The sequence below is a fragment of the Lithobates pipiens genome, unplaced genomic scaffold, assembly GCF_037356315.1.
Source record: "Lithobates pipiens isolate NorthernLeopardFrog02 unplaced genomic scaffold, aLitPip1_a1.2 Scaffold_8, whole genome shotgun sequence".
Taxonomy (NCBI): Eukaryota; Metazoa; Chordata; class Amphibia; order Anura; family Ranidae; genus Lithobates; species Lithobates pipiens.
In genome coordinates, this window is record NW_027507903.1 from 675,740,436 (window position 1) to 675,763,389 (window position 22,954).

The following is a 22,954-nucleotide window of genomic DNA, read 5'->3' on the forward strand; positions in this document are numbered from 1 at the left end:
CTTTCCATTCGGAAGCATAAGACCAGAAGCATAAGTCAGATGAGACCAAAATGTAACCTTTTTTGGTTTAAAAGCAAAACGCTATGTGTGGGGGAAAACTAACACTGCACATCACCCTGAACACACAGTCCCCACCGTGAAACATGGTGGTGGCAGCATCATGTGGTGGGGATGCTTTTCTTCAGCAGGGACAGGGAAGCTGGTCGGAGTTGATGGGAAGATGGATGGAGCCAAATACAGGGCAAGCTTAGAAGAAAACCTGTGATGCCGCGTACACACGGGCGGACTGTATGGCCTACTTAGTCCGCCGAAACACATTTCAGCGGACAGTCCGCTCGTGTGTGGGCTTCAGCGGACTTTTTCAGCGCGCAGTCTGGCGTACTAAGTATTTTGGATTTTTCGAAATTCTGTCCGTCATACTTTAGTTTCAGCGGACAATCCGCTCGTCAGTAGGCTAGTTCGACGGACTAAGAATGGCGCATGCTCAGAAAGGATTTACACGGCGGAAGGGTGCATTGCTGTGTATTGGACTTCCTATTTCTAGTCCCGTCGTACGTGCTGTACACATCATCGCGCAAGCTTTCGTCGGACTGTTTGGCTATCCGTGTGTGGTCAAGTCCGTTCAGTCGAAAGTATGACGGACTGTCCGTCGGATTGTATGACGGACTAAGTAGGCCATACAGTCCGCCCGTGTGTACGCGGCTTTAGAGTCTGCAAAAGACTTGAGACTGGGGTGGAGGTTCACCTTCCAGCAGGACAACGACCCAAAACATACAGCCAGAGCTGCAATGGAATGGTTTACCAAAGCATATTCATGTGTTAGAATGGCCCAGTCACAGTTTTTACATATTTGTAGAACATTTTGAAAACCATTTATAATTTTTCTTCCACTTCACAATTATGTGCAACTTTGTGTTGGTCTATCATATAAAATCTCAATAAAATACATTTAGGTATCAATGACCTTTTACCAATTGCTTGGTAATAGTGATGGGCAAACGGTTCAAGGCCAAGCATCGGTTCGGCCCATGAACAGCAGTCATTCGGGTGTTTTTTTACGGGGAATTTACATGGCTTTCGGTGGGATTTTCACCCGCTGAGCTCCCCACAATGCACCACGCACTGCACAGTCCTAAGCCAGTTCGGCCCATGAACAGCACTCATTCGGGTGTTGGCAGAACACCCTGAATTGACGGGGCGTTCGGTGGGATTTTCACCCGCTGAGCTCCCCACAATGCACCGCGCACTGCACAGTCCTAACTGGTTGAAGCAATGCACCTGGCTGCTGGTCAGGTGCAAGGCTTATGCCCAATCAGGGCACAGTGAATAGCTGGTTGTTAACGAGCAGGCCAGGAAGCTGGATGAGTCATCAGCGGTCAGCCGGCCCTTTGGGTTTGGTATGGCTTTTAAGGGGAACCCCATGCCAAAATAAAAAAAAAAGTGGCGTGGGGTCGCCGTCTGGTATAGATTTTGAGGTTAACTCCCATGCCAATTTTTTTTTTTTTAAATGGCGAGGGGTCACCTCAAAAATCGAGCTCCCCTCCCCACTCCTGAACCATACCAGTCCGCCCAATGTTGAGGGCATGTGGACTGGTATGGTTCAGGAGTGGGGAGGGGAGCTCGATTTTGGTGGTGACCCCTCGCCATTTAAAAAAAAAAAAAACAGGTGGGTTTTTTTTGGGGCAGGGGGGTCATTGGCCGGTGGGTGTATATCTGTGTTATATATTATATATACATATTTTTCATATCATATCATTTCTTTATGATATGTCTCTTCATGATATTATATATATATATATATATATATATATATATATATATATATAAATATATATATATATATATATATATATCATAAATATATATAGAACCCTCATATTATATATACAAAGTGAACAAATGCAAATAAGTTAATTCGGAGCTCAAACACAGTGCGATGTAAATACAGTCCAATAAATAATGGTGCAACTGTGATCTTCAGTGCCAGGGCTTCTTTCTTCCACCTAATCCACACGCAAGGCCAATTACCAGATACCCGGACCTTGTGGACGGTCTCAATGTGCTTTATCTCAATAGTGTAGAACACAGGCAGCCAGGATGTCATCCACCCGCATATGGACTCCAACCAACGCAAGCCAGACTAACATACATCATAGGGAAAAGAAAGCAAACACTCTATAATATACTAAAAATGCAACTTGCTTTACTAACATGAAAATAGGTGCCCACAAGGCTAGGGGTAATAAAAACACGTGACACAGAAACTTTGATTCGGTCTGGATGGCAAGCGAGCGCGATGACGTCAAACGCAATAGCTCCAGCTGACGCATTTCGTCACAACTGATGACGTCCAGGAGCACAGGCAAAGCAGTGAACTCATTCCCAGACTCTATAAAGGATACTCGAGGACAGCACTTGAGGGCGCCGCCAATCAATACTAGAAAACCAAAATGGTGCAGGCGAGGATATGAAAGACATTCAAGCTCATGCAATACTTATGTTTCCAAAAACGAGTATCAATCTTAATTAAAAAAAAATGTAAACAATCAACATATAATAAATCAGCAATGAATATATAGTAAATCGAAATAAAAAATTGGTTTTATGAAATTAACGCAATAAAAAAAGAAACAAGCGGCATCTTGTGGTCAGAAAAGGGAATGACAACTCCTATAATAATAGATGTCCAAAGAATGAAAGAAATAAAGTATTTATATACATAATAATGATGTGAATGTACAAAGCAAAATACATTCTCCTGTTCCCGAATAAAAATATACTGACCCCCACCTTTAATCCTGACCTTTAACCTTGGCTTACACCTTTGACCTGGCCTAGACTTTTAACCCTAATGTGTACAATGTATTATATAATGTATCCTGTATGCATATAATGTATTGTATAATGGATCCTGTACGTATATAATGTATTATATAATGGATCCTGTATGTATACAATGTATTATATAATGGATCCTGTATGTATATTATGTATACTGTACGTACACAATGTATTATATAATGTATTCTGTCTGTATGCAATATATTATATAGTGGATCCTGTATGTATATTATGTATACTGTACGTGCACAATGTATTATATAATGTATCCTGTCTGTATGCAATATATTATATAATGGATCCTGTATGCATATAATGTATTATGTAATGGATCCTGTATGTACACAATGTATTATATAATGGATCCTGCATGTATACAGTTATATAATGTATCCTGTAATAAAGAGCTGAGAGCCCTGAGCAGAGAGGGAGAGCACGTCCCCGCCAAGGAAATTTACAAGGATCAAGTAAGTAAAATGGGGGGGGGGGGCAGTCACTGACAGAAGTGTTTTAAGGTGAAAAAACACGAGGGGTTACAACCCCTTTAAGCTTTGACAATGAAACTTGGAAGCTGATTGGATTCTATGCAGAACTGCACCTGATTTTTCACTCACCAGATTTAGTAAATCCCCCCCCCCCCATTGAGAGCGATCACAAGGTCTGGGGATCTGGTAAGTGGCTTTGTGGCTTTGTGTGTGGATTAGGTGGAAGAGAGAAGCCCCGTCACCATTTTTTATTGGACGGTATTTACATCACATGGTGTGGGAGCTCCTAATTCACCTATTGGATGACATTTTTTCACTTGGCTCATAGTATTATTTTAATTACATGAATGTTTAATAAATATTTATGATTTAAAGAGACAGCACAACTCTATCTTTTTCTTGAATATTATTTTTGATGAGGAGTAATGCACGATCATTTATTATAAACCAATCAGAGTGCAGAACCCGCTGAGATAACATATCATGTTCAGGAGCGGAAGACGCTTTTCTGCAGTAATATTATACAGAATATTGCAGAAATTCACACACTTCCCCTTTGTTTATTTTTGACATTTTTTTTTTTAAGTTTTGCAAAAATAACACGTGATGTCCCTAAATATTCCAGTAGCACTGTTTCCTGACGAGCCGGCGCTATGGTTTTTGAAAAGTTAAGTTGCCTGAAGCCACAGTTGGGCTTCGGGGTTATTTCTCTAAATTTCTGGTTTCAGTACCAGCCCAGCTTGGTTGCACTGGGTTCTCCTTGACTGCAGGTGTCGCTGTTACCGCCGGCAAGAGCAGAAACGCAGTCTAGCTGGGTGCATTGAATGCCACTGTTCTCTCAGAGCCAGCCCAGTGGGAGTGTTTTCCTGCTGTGCATTCTAAGGAACCGGTGCCACGTTGGAGGAGAGAATTTTGTTTTGTCTGTTTGGTTCTGGTGGTCCTCCTGACCCAGCCCCATGGCCCTCCTGGCCTGGGGTACGGAACTATGCATCCTGAGTCTCGAGGCCGGCAGACCCGAGGCAATGCAAATGAAGGGATGGACCCGAGTGAATCTCAGGGCCTATTGATGCAAGAATGGTGCAGGGCTGTCTCATCTAAAGGGAGAGGCCCAGTAACTGAGGAACCCCAGGGGAGGACTCTTTCAGGAGAAGGACGTGCGCAAGGCTGGCTTCTCTGGAGGAGCCTGGAGGCTTAGTTGAAGGACGCAACATTCATATGGTATCGCCGGATCGGCTGAGAGAACCTGGTACCGTATGTGAGTTCTTTAAATTCATCCACATCCCCCAGTAACGCTCAAGTGTATCTAACAAGTCTGTGGCCTAGACTTTACCAAGCATCCTACCGGCAGCTAGGCCTAGTGAGAGAGGTCTATCCGGGGGTTGTTGAATCCAGTGTGGAACCGCTTTATTCTCTGGATTCTCTGAATATCTTTACCCTGCAATTTAAGTGCCTGAACTCACCCCTAACCCTCTACCCTTTATTGAGAGATGTTGTTTTGTTCTAAATAAATAACCCAAAAGAGGATTCAGTGTCAGTTTCCACATTCTTTGTGCCGTCTATCACGGGAACCCCAAGACGGAGAAGCAAACATGTGAGGTAACGGTAAGCCCAAATAAAACCAGAAGCTCCTTCGGGGGTCAGTGCTACATTCCCATGAAATATTTTTAAGTCTGTTTAATTAGAGTAAAGAATTTTAGAAACACTTATAGCCAGCACTGACTGACATCACTAATGGGCACTGATTGCTGGCACTGATTGCTGGCACTGGTGGGCAATGCATACTTGCCAATAGGGATGAGCTTCGTGTTCGAGTCGAACATACGTTCGACTCGAACATCGGCTGTTCGCCCGTTCGGTGAATTCCGAACGTTATGGGCCGTTCGCGCCAAATTCGTGTGCCGCTCTCGGCCCACAATGCACTGCGATGGCGCAATGCATTGCTGGCTCATGATTGGCCAAGCATGCACTGTGACCCCGCATGCTTGGCCAATCACAGCGCCGGCAGCGAGGAGAGCCATGATTGGCCACAGGCAGGATGCCTGTGGCCAATCATAGCTCAGGCTGTGTAGTACACGCCCCACACTATATAAGGCCGCCAGCGCAGCGGCCTTGTGTAGTGTGTTGGCGTCTGAAGCAGTTAGTAGGTGTTCTGTGTACCTTCAACACAGTATACACCGATCGTTATCGGCCGATTTTTCGATCTTGCTCTTCTGTAGTGGTTGTTGTCTGCGTGCCCTGACCGCAGTATACACCGCTATATTCACCGCTATATAGCTAGCGATATATCTATCTTTTATAATAGAGCTTGCAGTCAGTGTTAGGAGCTTGTGCGTGCTGTCTGCGTGCTCTGTACCCAGTACACACCGCTATATCCACCTACATAGCTCTTCTCTATTTGAGCCATCTGCCATCTGCAGGAGTTATTGGAAGTTGTGTGTGCCTCCAGCACAGCACAGTACAGTATACATCTGTATTTACCCTTTATTGCTGGTGTTCTATAATAAAGGCATCTGCAGGAGTTAGTGGGTGTTGTGTGCCTCCAGCACAATATACACCTGTATCTACCCTTTATTGCTGTTCTCTAATAGAGCCATCTGCAGGGCTTAGTGGGTGTTGTGTGCCTCCAGTACAGTATACCCCTTTATCTACCCTTTATTGCTGGTGTTCTATAATAAAGGCATCTGCAGGAGTTAGTGGGTGTTGTGTGCCTCCAGCACAATATACTCTACCCAATTGCTGTTTTACCCAACTCCCTTCAGGCCATTACCATGTCTGGAAGGCCAGCAAGGAGAGGCAGACAGGCGCAAGCCGATAAAAGAGGGCAAGCAGGCTCTGTGTCTAGAGACAACAGTGCTGGCCGTGGACGCGGTGCATTGTCATCATCAGCACGTGGCCATGGGACACGCTTGTCCTTCTTTTCGGCAGCTGAACATGTTGAGCCGCAACATGCCAACGACTTGGTAGAGTGGATGACCAAGCCCTCTTCATCCTCCTCATCCTCTCTCACCCAGGCTCAGGGTACTAGCAAAGCAGCTGTCAACACATCCTCTTCCCTTGTCTCAATGTCATCATCAGTGACTCCTTCCCTAGACCCACCACGTCCTCCTGAGGAGTCTCCTGAACTCTTTGAGCTCAGTGTTGGGTACATGCTCCAGGAGGATGCCCACGTCCGATTATAGCAGGCAAATGTCCCTGCCCCAGCTGCTGGACCGGCAAAAGAAGTTCACTCCCAGCCATCCACATGCCCAGTGGTTGAATGCTAGCTTGGCTAAATTACTAGCACTTCAACTGCTACCTTTTCAGTTGGTAGACTCGGCCCCCTTCCGTGAGTTTGTACAATGTGCGGTTCCTCAGTGGCAGGTCCCCAAATGCCAGTTTTTCTCACGGAAGGCGATTCCGGCTCTCTACCGGCATGTGGAAGGCAATGTCCTTGCCTCGCTGGACAGGGCGGTCAGCGGTAAGGTGCATATTACCGCTGACTCATGGTCCAGCAGGCATGGACAGGGACATTACCTGTCTTTCACGGCCCATTGGGTCACTCTTCTGGCAGCTGGGAAGGATGCAGGACAAGGTGCAGTAGTGTTGGAGGTTGTTCAGCCACCATGCCTCCAAAATGCTACTATTGGTTGTGACACACCTCTCTCCTCCACCCCCTCCTCTTCTTCTTCCTCCATGGCCTCTTCCAGTGCTCTGTCCTCAGAACCAGCAGTGCTCCGTAGGCGTTCCAGGGGCTACGCAAGTACGCAGGCAAAACGATGCCATGCCGTGCTTGCGCTGGTTTGTTTGGGGGACAGGAGCCACACTGGGGTTGATGTTTTGTCAGCTCTGCAGGGGCAGGCCGAGAGGTGGTTGATGCCACGCCAGCTTGAGCCCGGAATAATGGTTTGCGACAATGGCACCAACCTCCTCTCCGCCCTCTGACAGGGACAACTGACCCATGTGCCCTGTGTAGCTCACGTCCTTAACCTGGTGGTGCAGTGGTTCTTGGGCAGGTACCCGGGCTTACAGGATGTCCTGAAGCAGGCCAGGAAAGTCTGTGTGCATTTCCGCCGATCATTTAATGCCTGTGCTCGGCTGGCTGAGCTCCAAAAGGAGTTGAACCTGCCCAAGAACCGCCTTATATGGGACATGCCCACCAGGTGGAACTCAACGTTGGCCATGCTGCAGCGGCTGCACACGCAGCAGAGGGCCATCCATGAGTACCTGTGTGACTGCGGCACCAGGACAGGGTCAGGGGAGCTCGTTTTTTTCTCACCACGCCAGTGGGGCATGATCAGGGATGCATGCACTGTCCTGTCACCGTTTGAGGAGGCCACAAGGATGGTGAGCAGTGACAGTGCATGCATCAGTGACACTGTACCTCTTGTCCACCTGTTGGAGCATACGCTGCTTGGAATAATGGACAGGGCACTTGAGGCAGAACAGAGGCAGGAAGAGGAGGACTTCCTTGCCTCTCAAGGCCCCCTTTATCCAGACAGTATTCCTGCTGTGCCACCCATCACACAGGAAGAGGATGAGGAGGAGGAAGAGGAGGAGGAGGATGATTGTGTCAGCATGGAGGTGGAGGCTTGCACTCAGCATCAGCAGCAGTCTTGTAGGGATGATTTACAGTCCAAAGAAACCCGTGGACTTGTATGTGGCTGGGAGGAGGTAGCTGCGGATCATGTTGTCCTTAGTGACCCAGAGGACTCCGGACCGAATGCCTCAGCTAACCTACGCTGCATGGCATGGCCTCCCTGATCCTGCAAAGCCTGCGGAAGGATCCTCGTATTCTTCGGATCAAGGAGAGGGACCATTACTGGCTGGCCACTCTCCTTGATCCATGGTACAAGGGTAAGGTTGCAGACCTTATCTTGCCATCGCAGAGGGAGCAGAGGATGAGACATCTCCGGAAGGCCTTCCAGAAAGGTCTGTGCAACACGTTCCCAGAGACTGGGAGGTTACAAACTTCTGGTCCTGGACAACGTGTTGCTCAGGCATCGGTCAGAAGGAGCGGTGGAGAAGGTGGCCGCCTGACTGATGCTTTCAGACATATTTTTAGTCCACAGCCCCAAGGTATGATCGGTTCCAGCAACCATCGCCAGCGTCTGATTTACATGGTGCAGAAATACCTAGGGGCAAGGTCAGACTTGGACACCTTTCCCACCGAAAATCCTCTGGCTTACTGGGTCTTGAGGATGGATCACTGGCCAGAGCTTGCACAGTATGCAATTGAGCTACTGGCCTGTCCTGCATCCAGCGTTCTTTCGGAACGCACCTTCAGTGCTGCTGGTGGCTTTGTTACCGATCACAGGGTGCGCCTGTCCACCGAATCAGTTGATCGACTGACCTTCATCAAGATGAATCAGTCTTGGATCACCCACAGCTACCAAGCACCTGAAGCTGATGTAACCGAATAATTTTTTTTGAAATATCACATCCCTTCAAGACTGCCTATGCTGATGCTGAGTGACTGTCCTGTTATGTTCATTGTCTATCCTCTTCCTCCTCCGCTGATATGTTGGAAGAACATTTCTGGTTCTGGGTTATGCCATCAGCCCAATTTTTCTGCCCCTGTTTAACAGGGGCGTTTAATTACAATTTTTGATGCAATGCTTTGCAGCAGGGCTAATTCCTGCAATAAAACTAGAGTATATGGGAGAGGTTGCAGTGTCGTGGCACCAGCACCAGTGCCTAAGGCCCAATTTTTCTGCCCCTGTTTAACAGGGACATGCAATTACAATTCTTGATATAATATTTCACAGATGGGCCCGTTCCTGTGCCCACCCAGAGTAACTGTGAGGACTTATAGTGTTGTGGCACCAGCCCCACAACCACCAAAGGTCAATTTTTCTATCACTGTTCAACAATGGCATGTAATTACAATTCTTGATATAATCGTTCACAGCAGGGCGCTCCAGCGCCCACCAAGAGTCACTTTGAGGGCTTACAATGTTGTGGCAGGCCCCTACTTTCAAACATCCAACTTACAAACATCTCCTACTTGCAAACGGAAGGAGACAACAGCAAGTGAGATGAAAAAAGATGGACGACAAAGCAAATTATACAGGGGTGATAACCCTTCCCTATGTTTTCCAAAAAGCTTAAAAATAGTTTTTTTCACTGGAGCTACACTTTAAAAATGTACCAGTTGAAAATTACAAACAGATTCAACTTAACACAACAAACCTACACAGTCCCTGTCTTGTTTGCACCGCCTGTATACTGCTGTTCTGAGTATATAGGGCCTGGGGGCCACAAGCATTTCCTTTTTTTAATATGGGTACGGGGTTCCCCTTAATATGCGTACAAGACTCAAAGGGGCTGGTAATGGGCAGGGAGGGCTACCCATGCCATTTTTCTCAATGATTTTCAACCATATTGCAGGAACCAGATATAACATTAAAACCGCAAGCAGTTTTAAATTATGTCATTTTGTGCAGGGACTGTTCTAAACACGGGAAACACGTGGCACTTCACAGGCATACTATGGACACCCCCAGGCGCCATATTTAAAGGAATATTTCACTTTTTTTTTTTTTTCACTTTAATCGTCATTAAAATCAGTGCTCTAGCACTTTCAATTTCAAACGTTCGAGTCCCATAGACTTCAATGGGGTTCTAAAGCTCGTACGAATTTGGGGTCCGTTCGAAAGTTCTGGTGCGAACCGAACCGGGGGGGTGTTCGGCTCATCCCTACTTGCCAACAATCCCGATTTTTCCTGGACAATCCCAATTTTGGGACCTTTGTCCCGATCGGAGGTCGTCCCAATTAATTTCCCGAGATTTTGCCTTTGTTCCAGGAAAAAAGATGGCCGCCACCGCTGTCACAAGGATTATTTTCCCTTGTGTTCAGTGGAGAGGGGAGGGGCAGCCAATCAGCTTTTCCCCTCTCCACTAAACACACACACAAGAAAGCCGGGCACTGCCAGGAACTGTAGCTGCCGTGCTGCTGGGGGACACAGATAACTCTGTAAGGAGGGCTCCGCTGCTGCTGCCAGGGACACTGAAGTAAGGTGGGCTCTGTTGCTTGGGGACACAGATCTGTAAGGAGGGCTCCGCTGCAGGGGGACACCAGATGTAAAGGAGGGCTCCACTGCTAGGGACACCAGATGTAAAGGAGGGCTCTGCTGCCGAGAACACCAGATGTAAAGGAGTGCTCCACTTCTGGGACACCAAATTTAAGATTGAATATTTGTTTATTGTTACAGTTCAGGTAACAGTTTAATACAATAAGAATTGAGAGGGGAAGGGGGGTACAGAATAAAGAAAGTTGGGGAGGGGGAAGGGGTAGGGAGTGCATTGCATACAAAACAACTTACAGGCATCTGCAGAATTCACTCATCAAGTCATACAGTGAAACCCATACAAGAAGGAAATCATCATAAAACCTCCCCCGTGGTTTCGTCTATACAAGGACCCTGTTTGGGAGGTCCATGCAGTCCTGTGAGCCAAAAATGGCAGCCTATGTGGCATGGGACGGGTCAGCTGTTTGCGTGACCTCTTGGGTCACCTGGGTAGGGGGGGCAGGGTGTAGGTAGGGGGGACTCAACAAGAAAAGTCTCTTGGTTTGTCCCCCTGGGGGCTGGGACACCAAATTTAAAGGATGGCTCCGCTGCTGGGGACACCAGATGTAAAGGAGGGCTCTGCTGCCCGGGACACCAGCGGTAAAGGAGGGCTCTGCTCCTGGCGACACCAGATGTAAAGGAGGGCTCTGCTGCCAGGGAAACAGATCTGCAAGGAGGGCCTCTGCTTCTGGGGGCACCTGATGTAAGGACGGACTCTGCTGGGGGCACCTGATGGCATCTGGTGGCAGGCGACGTGGCAGGTTGACACCCTCAGTGGTCCCACTGATTCTGGATTATGGTGAGTTGAATGATTTCATTCTATATTACAATGTAATAATAGTAGAAATGAGCTTCAATCAGCCTGACACCATAACAACCATGGCGCTGGGATGATTGAAGCACCAACACCAGGTGTTTGGAGTGTCTTTATCTGCTTATTTGTTAAACTCTGGAATTCACATTTCTATTGTGGTTTAGGATCTGGGCCTGCTGTCCCTCCATCCCTCTTTCCTTCTTTCTCTCTCCCTCCCTCCCTATTTTGCCCTTTCTTTCTCCTTCTCTCATCCATTTCAGACTCTAACCACACCCATTTGGACCCTGCCCATATGAGCCACCCCCACTACTTTATGTAAACTACGCCCATTTTTGCTATGCCACACCTACAAACACATTCCCCACCCCCTATTTATAATAAGACTCCTCCAACAGCCAAATAAGTGTTCCTATACATTTTTTTTTTACAATGTTGGCAACTATGGCAATTGTGGGCACTGATTGCTGGCAATGATTGATGACACTGGTGGTGCTATAATGTAACCAGGGCCCAATTACACGTTTTATTGTCCCCTGGGAGGAGATGCCGCTGATCGGCACACCCTGTCAGTGTGAGGCGAGGAGCGCCAATTACCGACATCTCCGTGTTTACATGTGACCGGCTGTGATTGGACACAGCCAATCACATGGATAAAGAGCTGCGGATGTGTTTTTTTTACAGAGATGGGGGTCACACCGTGTCCTAGCTAAACAGCGCAAACTTGATCGCCATGTTGAACGCCCCCCACAGGTGTGTGAGAGCGGCAGTTCTGGGATGACGTCATATAAATCTGATACGACCATTTGAAGTGAAATGATGTACCTGGTATGCAATTTGGTGGCAAGTGGTTAAAAAATAAATCCTATTTTTTTTTTTTACAACCAGAGCAGAGCACTGTACTACTCTAGGAAAGTGATCACGTATTATTATTATTATTATTATTTACACTATGATTGCATTTTTATGACTGGCATCCACTCATGTGCCATTATGTGCAATTGCGATTGACCAGCTGTCAGATGGCACAGCTGGGTTGTGATTTGCCCTGACACTACTGTGGGTGGTGATGTCAAGGGGGCAGAGGACACTAAAGTGGGGGGGGGGTGATGTAATGGACACTGAATTGGTAGGGTACAGAACACTACTGTGGGGGGCAGAGGACACTACGGTGGGGGGTGTTTTAAAGAGGGGCAGAGAACACTACTGTGGAGGCGATGGGTGATGTGAAGGGGGGCAGAGAACACTACTGTGGGGGGCAGAGGACACTAAAGTGGGGGGGTGATGTGAAGGGGGCAGAGGACACTACTGTGGGGGGTGATGTGAAGGGGGGAAGAGGACATTACAGTGGGAGGTAATGTGAAGGGGGGCAGAGGACACTACTGTGGGTGGTGATGTGAAGGGGGGCAGAGGACGCTACTGTGTATGGTGATGTGAAGGGGGGCAGAGTACACTACTGTGTGTGGTGATGTGAAGGGGGGCAGAGGACACTACTGTGTGTGGTGATGTGAAGGGGGGCAGAGTACACTACTGTGTGTGGTGATGTAAAGGGGGGCAGAGGACACTACTGTGTGTGGTGATGTGAAGGGGGCAGAGGACACTACAGTGGGAGGTAATGCAAAGGGGGGCAGAGGTCACTACTGTGGGGAGTGATGTGAAGGGGGCAGAGGACACTACAGTGGAGGGTGAGGTGAAGGGGGAAGAGGACACTACTGTGGGTGGTGATGTGAAGGGGGCAGAGGACACTACTGTGGGTGGTGATGTGAAGGGGGCAGAGGACACTACAGTGGGGGGTAATGCAAAGGGGGGCAGAGGACACTACTGTGGGGAGTGATGTAAAGGGGGCAGAGGACACTACAGTGGGAGGTAATGCAAAGGGGGGCAGAGGACACTACTGTGGGGGGTGATGTGAGGAGGGGCAGAGGACACTTCTTTGGGGGATTATGTGAAGGGGGCAGAGGATACTACTGTGGGGGGTGATGTGAAGGGGGACAGAGGACACTACTTTGGGGATGATGTGAAAGGGGGCAGAGGACACTACTGTGGGGGGTGATGTGAAGGGGGACAGAGGACACTACTTTGGGGGATGATGTGAAAGGGGGCAGAGCACACTAATGTGGGGGTGATGTGAAGGGGGCAGAGGACACTAAAGTGGGAGGTAATGCGAAGGGGGGCAGAGGACACTAAAGTGGGCAGTGTTGTGAAGGGGGCAGAGAACACTCCTGTGGGCGGTGATGTGAAGGGGGGCATAGGATGCATTAAGGTGAAAATCACAAGGGTTTGCAACCCCTTTAAATTCCCCATCCCAGCTAAAATCTATGCCCACAGCTCAAATCCTCTCTGCCCATATGCCCCCTAGAAAAAATCTACCCCTCAAATTTTCCCTCTGAGCACAACTCCCCCCTCCCACTCCAAGTACCCCCCCTCACAGCACAAGTTCCCCTTCTCCAATCCCCAATCCTAGCACAAATCCTGCCCAATTTCCCCTCCTAGGACAAATCCCTTCCCCCCTATATCAATATTTTTTATCACAAATCCCCCCTCCTCCCAGGACAAATCCCCCACCCCAACAAAAATCTTTGCCCCAGCTGAAATCCTCCCTGCCCATATGCCCCCAGTAGAAATCCCCCCCCCCACCCCCTCACCAAAAAAATGTACATTTTACATCCTAGCAAAAATCCTTTTCCCCTCTGAGCACAAATCCTCCCCCCCAAAAGCACAAGTTTGCCTTCTCCAATCCCCAATCATCCGAGCACAAATCTACCCCAATTTCCCCCCTAGGACAAATCCCCTCCCCTCCTCTACTATATCACCTTTTCTAGCACAAACCTCACCCTCCCCATCCCCCATCAGAGCACAAATCCCTACCCCAATTTCTCTTACTAAGACAAATCCCCCCCCCCCCCACCATATTACCTTCTCTAGCACAAGCCCCCACTCCCAGCACAAGTTTCCCTTCTCCAATCCCCCAACATCCTAGCACAAATCCACCCCAATTTCCCCTCCTAGCACTACCCCCCCCCCCGCGTGCCATATCCCCTTTTGTACCACAAACCCCCCCTCTCAGCACAAGTTCCCTTTCTCTCATCCCCATCCTAGCACAAATCCCCTCCCCTCCTCCAATCCCCCACCCCCTCCCATCCACACTCCAATTTCTCCTCCTAGGAGAAATCCCCCCCCCCCCTCTACCATATCACCTTTTCTAGCACAAATTACCCCCCCCCCCCCCCACCTCAAATCCCCACAAATTTTCCCTCCTAGAACAAGTCTTACCCCCTGCCCCCTCCTAAAACAGATCCCATCCAGTCTCCTCATGGTGCCCCCCACCTCACATGATGCCACAGTGCCCAGGGCAGCTTCCCCTCCTGCCCACCCCTTGTCCCGCCCTGAATGTAATTGATCATGCCTCTAACTTCAGCTTGTTCAATTAAAGTGATTGTAAGGCTTCTTGTTTTATTTTTTAAAATTACAAACATGTCATACTTATCTCCACTGTGCAGCTTGTTTTGCACAGAGAGGCCCCTGATCCTCCTCTAATGGGGTCCCTCCAGTGGCTCTCGCTGCCCCTCCTCACATCAGATAACCCCCTAGGAGAAGCGCTCTCCCAGTGGGGGGGATTACCTTGCGGTCGCGCTCCCAAGTACATCATTTGGCATCCATAGACACGAATGCCGGACTCGGCTCCGCCCCCCGCGGTGCCCGTGTCATTGGATTTGATTGACAGCAGCGGGAGCCAATGGCTGCACTGCTATCAATCTATCCAATCAGGAGCCGAGAACCCCAAGCAGGGAGGGAGAGCGAATACCCGCCCAGGAAATTTACGGGGCTCAGGTAAGTAAAACAGGGGCGGGGGGGGGGGGGGGTCACTGCCATAAGTTTTTTAAGGTGAAAAAACACGACGGGGTTACAACCCCTTTAAGCTTTGACAATAAAACATGGAAGCTGATTGGTTTCTATGCAGAACTGCACCTAATTTTTCACTCTCCAGATTTAGTAAATCCCCCCCCATTGAGAGCGATCACAAGGTCCGGGGATCTGGTAAGGGGCTTTGTGTGTGGATTAGGTGGAAGAAAGAAGCCCCGGCACCATTTTTTATTGGGCGGTATTTACATCACACGGTGTGGGAGCTCCTAATTCATCTATTGGATGACATTTTTTCATTTTTCAGAGTGCAGAACCCGCTGAGATAACAGGAGCGGAAGACGTTTTTCTGCAGTAATGTTATACAGAATATTGCAGGAATTCACACACTTCCCCTTTGTTTATTTTTGGCATTTTTTTTTAAGTCTGTGAAATAAAAAAATAAATAAAAAAGTAAAAGCAGGGCAACACCTTCTTTTAAGAAGGTTATAAAAATAACAACATATGTTGAAGACGCAGATCGGAATCGGGTTTGACCGCATCGTACAATGAGAGGAGCTGAGAAACTGGAGATGGAAACAGGTAGGTGGTAGATGTGATCATTGATTAATATTGAGGGGGGGAGGGGGGAGAGATCAGATAAAAATAACACGTAATATCCTTAAATATTCCCACAAAATATTTTAGTTAAGTCTGTTTAATTAGAGTAAAGAATTTTAGAACACTAATGGGCACTGATTGGTGCCACTTGTGGGTACTGGGGGGCACTGATTGCTGGCACTGATTAATGACACTGGTGGCGCTATAATGTAATCAGTGCCCTGATTGCATGTTTTATCATCCCCTGGGAGGAGATGCCGCTAATCGGCTCTCCTTGCCACACTCTATATCAGTGTGAGGCAAGGAGTGCCGATTGGGGCTTGATGTGAAGGAGGCTGGGGACACTACTGTGGGCGGTGTGGTGAAGGAGGACTGTGGACACTACTGTGGGTGGTGGTGTGAAGGGGAACAGAGGACACTAAAGTGGGGGGGGGGGGTGATGTGATGGACACTGCATTGGGAGGGTACAGAACACTACTATGGGGGGCAGGGGACACTACAGTGGGAGGTAATGTGAAGTGGGGCAGAGGACACTACTTTGAGGGTTGATGTGAAGGGGGGCAGAGGACACTACTGTGGGAGGGTGATGTGAAGATGGGCAGAGGACCCTACTTTGGGGGCTAATGTGAAGGGGGGCAGAGGACACTACTTTGGGGGTTAATGTGAAGGGGGGCAGAGGACACTACTTTGGGGGTTGATGTAAAGGGGGGCAGAGCAGGGCTCGAGTGCTGCGGGAACGCATGGGAACGGCGTTCCCGTACTATTTCCACAGCGGGAACGCCGTTCCCATTAGCTATCTGAGCCGGGCCGGCTGAGGCTATGCAGCGCGTAGTCCGCGCCGCTCCTCAGCCGCCGAGTGACTGTGCGTGCCCACGCCGAAGTCATGTGACCGGTTGCTAGATGCGGAGCGGCCCCTGCCTAGCAACCGGTCACATGACTTCGGCGTGGGCACGCACAGGCACGAGACCGTCAGTGTGACACACGCGCGCCGGACTGTCCTCCCGCTCCCCTCTACCCAGTGCCTCCTGTGGAAACAGCCGCTGCACTTTGAGTTTACTTAGTTCTTCTCCCCCCAGAACAGAAGGGAAGAGAATACCAGGAGGTCAGTCACTAGTAGTGTGTAAGTAAGTTGCATTCTGCAATACCCTGCCAAATTGCCAATACTCATCCATACTGCCAATACTCATCAATACTCTGCAATACCCTGCCAATACTCATCAATACTCTGCAATACCCCGCCAATACTCATCAATACTCTGCAATACCCCGCCAATACTCTGCAATACCCCGCCAATACTCATCAATACTCTGCAATACCCCGCCAATACTCTGCAATACCCCGCCAATACTCTGCAATACCCGCCAATACTCTGCAATACATACCCTGCCAATACTCTGCAGTACCCTATCAATACTCTGCAATACCCTATCAATACTCTGCAATACCCTGCCAATACTCTGCAATACCCTATCAATACTCTGCAATACCCTGCCAATACTCTGCAATACCCTATCAATACTCTGCAATACCCTATCAGTATCAATAATCTGCAATACCCTGCCAATACTCTGCAATACCCTATCAATACTCTACACTACCCTATCAATACTCTGCACTACCCCGCCAATACTCTGCAATACCCCACCAATACTCTGCAATACCCTGCCAATAATCTGCAATACATACCCTGCCAATACTCTGCAATACCCTGCCAATACTCTTCAATACCCCGCCAATACTCTGCAATACCCTGCCAATACTCTGCAATACCCTGCCAATACATACCCTGCCAATACTCTGCAATACCCCGCCAATACTCTGCAATACCCCGCCAATACTCTGCAATACATACCCTGCCAATACTCTGCAATACCCTGCCAATACTCTGCAGTACCCTATCAATACTCTGCAATACTCTGCAATACCCTGCCAATACTCTGCAATACCCTGCCAATACATACCCTGCCAATACTCTGCAATACCCTGCCAATACTCTTCAATACTCTGCCAATACTCTTCAATATCCTGCCAATACTCTGCAATACATACCCTGCCAATACTCTGCAATACCCTATCAATACTCTGCAATACTGTGCCAATACTCTGCAATACCCTGCCAATACTCTGCCAATAAATACCCTGCCAATACTCTGCAATACCCTGTCAATACTCTTCAATACTCTGCCAATACTCTGCCAATACTCTTCAATATCCTGCCAATACTCTTCAATATCCTGCCAATACTCTGCAATACATACCCTGCCAATACTCTGCAACACCCTGCCAATACTCTGCAATACCCTATCAATACTCTGCAATACTCTGCAATACCCTGCCAATACTCTGCCAATAAATACCCTGCCAATACTCTGCAATACCCTATCAATACTCTGCGATACCCTATCAATACTCTGCGATACCCTATCAATACTCTGCAATACCCTGCCAATACTTATCAATACTCTGCAATACCCTGCCAATACTCATCAATACTCTGCAATACCCTATCAGTATCAATACTCTGCAATACTCTGCGAATACTCTGCAATACCCTATCAATACTCTGAAATACCCTATCAATACTCTGCAATACCCTGCCAATACTCTGCAATACCCTATCAATACTCTGCGATACCCTATCAATACTCTGTGATACCCTGCCAATACTCTGCAATACCCTATCAGTATCAATACTCTGCAATACCCTGCCAATACTCTGCAATACCCTGCCAATACTCTGCAATACCCTATCAATACTCTGCAATACCCTATCAATACTCTGCAATACCCTGCCAATACTCTGCAATACCCTATCAATACTCTGCAATACCCTGCCAATAGTCTGCAATACCCTGCCAATACTCTGCAATACCCTATCAATACTCTGCAATACCCTATCAATACTCTACAATACATACCCTATCAATACTCTGCAATACATACCCTGCCAATACTCTGCAATAAATACCCTATTAATACTCTTCAATACCCTGCCAATACTCTGCAATACCCTGCCAATAGTCTGCAATACCCTGCCAATACTCTGCAATACCCTATCAATACTCTACAATACATACCCTATCAATACTCTGCAATACATACCCTGCCAATACTCTGCAATACCCTATCAATACTCTGCAATACCCTGCCAATACATACCCTGCCAATACTCTGCCAATACTCTACAATACATACCCTGCCAATACTCTGCAATAACCTGCCAATACTCTGCAATAACCTATCAATACTCTGCAACCTGTGCCAATACTCTGCAATACCCTGCCAATACTCTGCAATACCCTATCAATACTCTGCAATACCCTGCCAATACATACCCTGCCAATAGTCTGCAATACCCTGCCAATACTCTGCAATACCCTATCGATACTCTACAATACATACCCTATCAATACTCTGCAATACCCTGCCAATACTCTGCAATACATACCCTACCAATACTCTGCAATACCCTATCAATACTCTGCAATACCCTGCCAATACATACCCTGCCGATGCTCTGCAATACTCTGCCAATACTCTTCAATACATACCCTGCCAATACTCTGCAATACCCTATCAATACTCTGCAATACCCTGCCAATACTCTTCAATACTCTGCCAATACTTATTCCTTTTGTGGGATATTTTCTAATGGGCTGTGTAACAGAATTTGGAACAGGGTGTATTTGTGGTAGAAATTCCCTGCGAGGGAAAGATCATCACCCATTGTGTTGATTGTTTTGTTTGACACGTTATTTTGTTTTTGTAAACTGGCACTTTACAATAAATGTTGTACTGTATTTTCTGTGAAGTATATATGCATATGAGCGTACCTTTTTTTTTTTTTTTTGGTGGGGGAATGGATCTTGGGTGGGAGTTCCCACACTTTTTTTCCCAGGACTTGACCCCTGGGGCAGAGGACAATAAAGCGTGGGGGGGGGGGGGTTATGCGATGGACACTGCATTGGGAGGGTACAAATCACTACTATGGGGGGCAGAGGACACTACAGTGGGAGGTAATGTGAAGTGGGGCAGAGGACACTAATTTGGGGGTTGATGTGAAGGGGGGCAGAGGACACTACTGTGGGAGGGTGGGCAGAGAAGATGGGCAGAGGACACTACTGTGGGAGGGTGATGTAAAGGTGGGCAGAGGACACTACTTTGGGGGTTGATGTGAAGGGGGGCAGAGGACACTACTTTGGGGGTTGATGTGAAGGGGGGCAGAGGACACTACTGTGGGAGGGTGATGTGAAGATGGGCAGAGGACACTACTTTGGGGGTTAATGTGAAGGGGGCAGAGGACACTACTTTGGGGATTGATGTGAAGGGGGGCAGAGGGCACTACTGTGGGTGGGTGGGCAGAGAAGATGGGCAGAGGACACTACTGTGGGAGGGTGATGTAAAGGTGGGCAGAGGACACTACTTTGGGGGTTGATGTGAAGGGGGGCAGAGGACACTACTTTGGGGGTTGATGTGAAGGGGGGCAGAGGACACTACTGTGGGAAGGTGATGTGAAGATGGGCAGAGGACACTACTTTGGGGGTTAATGTGAAAGGGGGCAGAGGACACTACTTTGGGGGTTAATGTGAAGGGGGCAGAGGACACTACTTTGGGGGTTAATGTGAAGGGGGCAGAGGACACTACTTTGGTGGTTAATGTGAAGGGGGCAGAGGACACTACTTTGGGGACTGATGTGAAGGGGGGCAGAGGACACTACTGTGGGAGGGTGATATGAAGATGGGCAGAGGACACTGCGTTCGGAAGGTACAGAAAGCTACATATATGAATTTCTATTGGGAGCTTGATATTTTCTTGTTTTAGGGCGCCGCCTAGTACACCCTGGGGATCTTTGCTTTTCTCCATCTCGTTCAGGTAGATCTCAACCTCCAAAAGGTAAAAGGTTGCCTACCCCCCCTTTACACAGTTTGTTTCATATGTTTTTTTTTAATAAAGATTTGATAGAAAGTATATTTTATTGTGGTGGGCATTACCTGTATACTTTTGATTGGTGGCTGATGGTCTCGCCCTGTGAGACAATGTCTGAAGTACCTCACCAGTATTATAAGTATTAATAACCCAGCCCCCTCACTAATTAGAGGTGGAGCTAGAGGGTAGAGCTTTGATGCTTAGACGGTATAAAAGAACATATGGGGTGCAGCAGACATTCAGTTCTGAAGAAGAGGGGGCACCCTTGAAACACATAAACATCTGTAGGTCTCCGTGACACCTTCCCTGTCCATCTGGAGGAGTGTGTGATTTATTCTTGAGATCTGTGATGAACCTTTTGTGAATAACCGTTTGTGATTATATTACCTACTTTTAATATGGAAATAAATGTCGTCTTGGTTAATGCAGAAGGCTGGTGCGCCCTCTTGTGTTTTTTTGCATGTAGTGCCTATAGATACTCCAGCCTGGTGGAGACCAGAGGACTGAGACCATGTACTTGAGATGCCTCAAATTCAGAGGGTCTTACCACAGCATTAGTGCCATACTTGAGCGCAGAAGATGTGTCATTATTAGCATTGCAAACTTATATATGTAGCACTGACCCCCGAAGGAGCTAGTCGTTTGATTGGGCTTACCGTCACCTTCTTCTCCTCGATTTGCATCTAGGGGTTCCCGTGGTAGATGACCCAGTAAACTCAGAGACTGACGACAGATCCGCATAAAGGGATTTTTGTTTGCAAAACGTCGACAACGAACAGTTTCTTAAAACAGGATCAGAGGGTTAGGAAGAAAGTTCAGGTACTCTTAGCCAATGTACACACGGTCAGAGATTTCGACAACCAAATCCGTCGGATTTTGTCCGTCGGATCTTGTCCGAAACTGTTGCATACACACGGTCGGACTAAGTTGTCGAAAAATCCAATCTTTCAGAACGTGATGACGTGATTTCGTTACGATGGGACTACATTCAGGCTAGTAGCCAATAGCTTTGATGTAGGAATTTGATCTGAGCATGCGTGGCACTTTGTCCGTTCAAAATTCTCTACACATGATCGGAGTATGTCCGATCGAACCAGTTGGTCGGAAAATATTTCCAACAAGTTGGAAAATTGGGTCCAACAAACCGGTCCGATAGGACACATTCCGTCGGAAAATTGGGTCCAACAAACCGGTCCGATAGGACACATTCCGTCGGAATCTCCGACCGTGTGTACAAGGGCTAAGAGTCAAAGTCAATAATGAAGGACTTGCTTACTTTGACTAAATCCAGAGAATAGCCATTCACAAATGGATGATCACTCAAGTTGGACAGCCCTTCTCTTACAAGGCCCAGCAACCAACAAGGTACTTTACTCAGGAACAAGTCTCTGCCACAGACATTGTTGTAGAACATACAGGAATACGTCCCTGCCACAGACGGTGTTGTAGACTTCAGGAAACTAACACTTATGGAACACTCGTGTGATACTTGGATCTTTCAGCCAGCTTGGCAATACCCATGAGACCGGATTCACTTAGGTACTTCAGCCCCTCCATGCTGTTGCTAAGAAACCAACCGTACGTGGCCTTCTTCTGAAGAGTCCTCCCCTGGATGGCTATGAAGTTACTGGGCCTCTCCAACTACCGGAGACGGCACCGGATGAATTCGGAATCCTTCTTTAGTTTCCTTGCCTAGCCAGCCCCGAGACAAAAAGTCAGGTGGATCCGCACCCCAGGCCATAGCCTTCCTGGGGGCTGGTCAGGAGGACCAGGACCATGGAGTTAGAACATACTTCTGGACCGGAACCCCCGAACCACGTGACATCCACAAGTACCCTATCCCAGAAAACACAGCAAGATACACTCCCTCTGGACGGGCTCCGTGAGAGAAAGTAACTTAAAGCACCCAGCCATACTGTGGTTCCATGCCTGCCAGAAGAGACAGTGCCCCTTGTGGCCAGGCTGAACATCCTATAGTCCAGTCAGACTGATGCTGAGGTCCAAATTTAGAACAATTGTACCCAAACCAAACTGCAGTTCAGGTGTAACCTTAACTTTCAAAAACATAGCGCGTGCTCTCCAGGAGCCAGCGCTACATATCCACTTACAGAACGGACCATTTTGCTGGTCAAAGACCAGACCACTTTTTGCAATTCGGCACTGCGTCGCTTTAACTGACAATTGCGCAGTCGTGCGACGTGGCTCCCAAACAAAATTGACATCCTTTTTTTCCCACAAATAGAGCTTTCTTTTGGTGGTATTTGATCTGCGGTTTTTATTTTTTGCGCTATAAACAAAAATAGAGCGCCAATTTTGAAAAAAACGCATTATTTTTTACTTTTTGTTATAATAAATATCCCCCAAAAATATAAAAAAAAACATT

The 22,954-nt window shown here is 47.7% G+C and overlaps 1 protein-coding gene across 1 annotated transcript in view; it reads left to right on the top strand.

Annotated features, from left to right (window-relative positions):
* The first annotated feature begins 15,592 nt into the window (after positions 1-15,592).
* Positions 15,593-22,954, top strand: part of LOC143962522 (C-type lectin domain family 10 member A-like) — a 67,012-nt gene continuing 59,650 nt past the window's right edge. Inside the window, exon 1 of the mRNA XM_077471796.1 lies at positions 15,593-15,626. Within this exon, the coding sequence (XP_077327922.1) occupies positions 15,593-15,626 (34 nt within the window). The remainder of the gene's footprint in view (positions 15,627-22,954) is intronic.